The following is a 6,000-nucleotide window of genomic DNA, read 5'->3' as shown; positions in this document are numbered from 1 at the left end:
ATTTGGTCTCCCTCTCTCTCGCATGCGCGGCGGCTGAGCTTTGAAAGCTGCATGTAATAAAAGGAGCATGAAAGAGGGGGACTACCCTAGAACCCATGTAGGGCAAGCCAACTCCAGATGGCTGCCAATCTGGTGGTCACATGGACTGGGCTTTCCTTAGAGTGTGTCTGTGGGAGAGGGAGCAGTCCAATTGTGTTGGAAGGTATACAATATGAGTGAATGAAGGTGACTGCCCCTTTCTGTTTCTTACAAGGGGCAGGGAGTATGGGGAGGTTTTTTTTTTTTTTTTTAAGTACAGTATAGAGCACTATGTGATTCCAAAGCAGGACCCATATAGAATACTTGATGGGTTTTAATTTTACAGAAATATCTGAGAACTGCAAAGCACATCTGGTTTAACCAGGATGCCCACCAGCCCACTGATGAAGGCCAAATAGTCAGAAACGGCACCAGTGGGAAGAATTTAATTATCGTTGTGGGACCCCGATTGGGTAATAACAGTCCTCTGTGGTGAGGACGCATTGCCTAATGGGGGAATGGAGCTTTGAGTTTGTGTGTGCGAGGGTTAGGACTGACTGTCCCGTTTATTCTTCTACGGCATCGTTTCCTCTTCCTCTCTTACTGTCACTTTCGTACCTCTTTCTTTCTTTTCTCAGTCTCATAGGGATAGTGTGAGGATAGCTGAAATCTTTATCCCATACCATTTTCAATTCGGTACCGTCTGGGTGGTGATGGTGCCCACTGAGAATAAATAACAATAGTCTTCTCGGTTAGTGAAGCGTTACTTATTCGAGGTAGTGCAATACATGGTAACTCGTGAAGGATGAGCACAATATGAGATACAGTTGAAATTATGCCATTACACTACTATCGTAGTTCTTTCTTTCTTTTAAGAGTTGTCTGTGGTGTTTTTACACCTATATATATATATATTTTTTTTTTTGTTTTAATTAATTTATTTTTTTTTAAAGAAGTTTGATATTTTATTTTATAAATTTAGTTAAAAGAAGTCAATGTATTTAATTTGTATTTTGTATGTGAATATTTTTTATATATAAAAAAAATTAAAAAAAGATATGTGTATATTGTTTCTAGGCAGTTGAACCCCCTATATTTCCACATTGTAATGCTAAGGATCTGGTCACTATATGTATAATACAACGTTGCCATTTCTAGTAACGTAGCATAATACGTTCACCTCTATGCGTAATCACATTTTTTTTTAAACCCCTCCTTGCATTACGTAGTTTTTGATTTATCTCTATTCTAGAAAAATATTTCTATTCTATTCTAGAAAAAAAAATTAGCGTGAACGTTTTTTTTTTTTGTTTATTTGTTTTTCCCAATAAAAAATTAAAGCTTGCGGATTCACAATAAATTTTAAAGGGAGTCGATCATAAAATAATGGGTACCACTAACCTTGATGTCACAGAGTAGTAAGATATCTTACTATCATTATCAGCCATATGGTGCAAGGAAGCCTGAGGTTTTTGCTGCACCAGGCAAAAAAAAAAAAAAAAAATTCTGAGTTACTCTGAAGAGAGAGAGAGAAAGAGAAGGAAATTACCAAGAAAGAGAAGAATGATGATGATATCCATCTCAGGATCCTGTGTGTGTCAAGTCCATACTCCCCAGATGTGAGCCTCTGTGGTAAAACTACTCTGTGCTTGATGGATGGATAGCATCATATAGCGGAAGAAAAGCTGTGTATAGAGTCACAGAGTAATCAGCTTGAGAAAATCAGAAGCAGTTCTACGCACAGCTTCCTAGAAGTTTATACAAAGCTTTGGTTTTGTGGTAACAGGGAATATTATTCTACGCGCAGCTGTAGGGAAGCCATACGTAACTGGTATCCTGGAGTATTCTGCATATATAACTTTGTAATTATGCGGTCATAATACTTAAAAAATAACATTTTCGGGTGCATTGTACCGTAGTGTATAACACGCAAAATATCCGATTTTGAATGCTTGTTATGGAATACATCAGTATGCTTTACTTTGGTGTCGAATTTGCTGATTTTGAAGAATAAAACGCAATTGACCAATATGAATCGGAAAAAATTACCGGAAAATGTTATGTCTTTGTCGAGGGTGAGTATTAAATTTCTGGTTATTATTAATTATAGTCATATTTATGAGACGGAGCTCGTACGCTTCCACAAAAAAAAAAAAATAATAATAATAATAATAAATAAAATGACCGGTTCATTGTTAATAATATAAACCCGTCAATTAAGAGGCATTATTAGCTCCCATCTTGCTAATATACTATATTTTTTTATTGTTAGTAAAGATAACAATCACAGTATAGATACATAATATTTAGGAACATATTTTAAAATGTTGTTAGACTGAAAAGTAATAGTAGTAGTGGAAGTCGATGCAAGAAAGCAAGTGTATGAGCTTATGCAGCATCAGCCAAAAAAAAAAAAAAAAAAAAAGATCACACCATTCCCTCCAAATACCTGTCCAGTTCCTCCTTAAATTTATTTAACCTATCAACTTCCACGACAGATGGAAGTTTGTTCCAGCAATTAACCACAAACTGACTAATGGGAAATTTCCGCACATCTATTCTACATCTGTCTTTCCCTAATTTGAATTTATGCCCCTTAGGTTCGTAATCTGAACAAGTGGAAGGATCCCATCAGAATTCAGCGTGCTCAATCCGTTCAAGGCCTTATACACCTCAATCAGATAATCGTGCAGGTGCCTAGTCTCCAGCCACTGCAATTTGCAGAACTTAAGCCTCTTGTAAGAGGATCCCTTCATTCCCCTCACCAATCTTGTTGCCCTTCTCTGTACATGCTCAAGCAAATCTACATCCTTCCTAAAATGAGGCCTCCAGACCTGTATGCAGTACTCAAGGTGTGGCCTGACCATTGCCTTATACAGAGGACAATTACCTCCTTTTCCCTGCTAGCAAAATTCCTATATATCATTGACAAAACCCATGACCTACCCTGTCAGCCTGTCTGCATTGCTCAGAAAACTTCATATCTGACTGCACAATTACTCCCAGGTCTTTTCATTTTCTACCACCTTAAGTGTAGTACCACACAATTGGTACGTTTCTCTGGGGTTACTTCTACCCATATGCAGTACTTTGCATTTGTCAAGGTTAAACTTCAGTTCCCACTTCTTAGCCCATCTGCCCAAATTATCTAGATCCTGTTGCAGTAGCACACTGCCATTACTATCATTAACAACCCTGCCAACCTTTGTATCATCTGCAAACTTCCACACTAAGCCTGATATACCTTCATCAATATCATTGATAAATATACAAAACAACAGAGTACCCAACACCGAAACCCTGTGGGACTCCACTAATAACATTAGTCCACGAAGAGCAGCACCCATTAATTACCACCCTCTGTCTTCTACCACTCGACCATCCTTTTATCCATTGTAGTAACTTACCCTTAATACCATTCTGCTCCAATTTGTACAATAGTCTTCCATGTGCAACAGTGTCAAAAGCTTTCCTGAAATCCAAATATATGATATCAAAATTATTTTTTGCATCCGGTTCCTTTGTAACCACATCATAATATCCTATCAAATTTGTCAGACAAGACTTCCCTTAACAAACCCATGCCGTGTCTGAATTATTGGTGCTATCTTGTCTAGATTGTCTAGATGATCCTGCAATGCATCTTTAACCAGTGACTCTATTATTTTACCTGGAACAGAAGTTAAACTAACTGGTCTGTAATTATTCGTGTCACCCTTCAATCCCCTTTGTTCAATCCCCCTTTGTGAATTGGGGATACATTTGAACATCTCCAATCTGTGGGGACCTCCCCAGAGTCCAAGGATATTCTCATAATTATGGCTAAGGGTTTGCTTAGTTGCTTTGCCACCTCCTTTAATATGACTGGATAGAACCCATCCACCCCAGGTGCGTTTCTTATGTTTAACTTCAACAATTTCTCCTCCACTTTTCTCTTAGTTATTACAAAATCATTAAGCACCCTGCTACAATTTGATAACCTTCTGCCATTTTCAAACCTTAAGGCTTCCTTGCACCATATGGCTAATAATAATAATAATTATAATGTAGATGCAAAATACTCATTCAGTTTATTTGCTATCTGAGCAGAATCATCAACAGTCAAACCATCAATGTCAAGTGGACCAATCAGATTCATTCCCTTCCTTTTAGAGTTTATATAAGTAAAGAAATCCTTGCTGTTTTTCTTAGCAATCTTTTGCCAAAGATTTCTCGTAATCTGCCTTCATCTGCCTAACCTCCTTTGTGACCTGATTACAGACTAGTTTATATCTGCCATAGGCTTCTGAGTCGCTTGATAATTTATATGCATCCCATGCATTTTTCTTCTCTGTCACGAGTCTTATTAGTTCATTTGATAATCATTTAGGCCTAAACCTTGAACAATATTTCTTAATAGGTATGAAACTTTTAGTAGCATCCACAATTAATTCCTTGAATGCTTCCCACTTAGAATTTATTGTTGGTAACATTGTCAGTTGATCCCACTGTACAGAATTTAAAAAACTGTCTGAGACCACTGTACTCACCTTTACGGAAGCAAAAACCCTTTCCTCTACCCTTGAATGGGTTGAGCACGCTGAATTCTGATGGGATCCTTCCACTTGTTCAGATTACGAACCTAAGGGGCCATAAATTCAAATTAAGAAAAGACAGATGTAGAATAGATGTGCGGAAATTTGCCTTTAGCCAGCGGGTGGTTAATTGCTGGAACAAACTTTCATCTTTCATTGTGGAAGTTGATAGGTTGAATAAATTTAAAGAGGAACTGGACAGGCATTTGGAGGGAATGGTGTGTTTTTTTTTGGTTGATGCTGCATAAGCTCATGCACATTCTTTCTTGCATCACATGCCACTACTACTACTACTACTATTCCTGGTGGTAATTATATCTTTAAGTAAATCCCACATCAGTACACTGTGATCACTGCCACCTAGTGGTTCCTTTATCTGTAAATTCTTAATACACAAACCAAGGCAACACGAAATGTTGGCTTGGTTCTACCATGGTCGTGTCAGAGCAAGTGCAGAATCTACTAATACTAATATTCTAATTATGAAAAACCTCACAATTTGTAGAGGATTTTGGCTGAAAAGCTGCTTCAAGGTCATAATAACAAGTAATTCATTTAAAGATTTGAACATCTATGTACTGTAAATAATAAATAAAAAATGTTTTACAAATTAATAATAGTACCCTAAAGAGGGCACAATTACTCCCAGGTCATTTTCATTTTCTACTGCCCTAAGTGTAATACCACACAGTTGGTATGTTTCTCAGGGGGTTACTTCTACCCATATGCACTATTTTGCATTTGTCAATGTTAAACTTCAGTTGCAACTTCTTAGCCCATCTTCCCAACTTTTCTAGATCCTGTTACAGTAGTACAATGCCATTATTGTCATTAACAACCCTGCCAACCTTGGTGTTATCTCCAATCTTCGACATTATATTTATCAATGATATCAATATCATTGATAAATACAGGCAACCCTCATATAACACGGTACTACTACAAGACAGTTTCACTCTAACACGATTGATAAATTGAGGAAATACTCGCACAACATGGTACTTATATGATACAGTTTCACTCTATAACGGTTAGAAAATTGGGGGGAACCCTCACATAATGTGGTATTTTTCAGCTTTTTTGGGGGAGAAATCCTGCTATGTTGGATGTAATTTTTCAACATTTCCAATATTTTTTGTGAAATCCTGCTGGTGACTCCACTAGTTGTTATGCAAAAAAAAAAAAAAAAATATTGAGAAATCCCTGTGTTAGGTACGGTGCTATTGAACTTGTGCTTGTTTGAGACCACAAAAAAAAAACTTCAAAGTGTGCAGTTCATTACTTTTAAAGTTTTTGTAATGTTATTTTAGCTTTTATTTGATCGTTTTTAAATTTTTCTGTGTACGTTGTATTACTAAACTTTATTCTTAAGAACCGTATTAGAATAATTTCTTTGTTGTGAATTTAA

At 36.8% G+C, this 6,000-nt stretch overlaps 1 protein-coding gene across 1 annotated transcript in view; it reads left to right on the top strand.

Annotated features, from left to right (window-relative positions):
• Positions 1 to 1,613: 1,613 nt before the first annotated feature.
• The window catches only part of LOC150091381 (LYR motif-containing protein 2), a 30,128-nt gene continuing 25,741 nt past the window's right edge, over positions 1,614 to 6,000 (top strand). Inside the window, exon 1 of the mRNA XM_090383569.1 lies at positions 1,614 to 2,093. Coding sequence (XP_090239695.1) covers positions 2,049 to 2,093 — 45 coding nt within the window. The 5' untranslated portion in view covers positions 1,614 to 2,048. The remainder of the gene's footprint in view (positions 2,094 to 6,000) is intronic.

The sequence above is a fragment of the Mastigoproctus giganteus genome, chromosome 1, assembly GCF_048544385.1.
Source record: "Mastigoproctus giganteus isolate SK-2022 chromosome 1, ASM4854438v1, whole genome shotgun sequence".
Taxonomy (NCBI): Eukaryota; Metazoa; Arthropoda; class Arachnida; order Uropygi; family Thelyphonidae; genus Mastigoproctus; species Mastigoproctus giganteus.
This window is presented reverse-complemented; position numbering and strand designations above follow the sequence as displayed.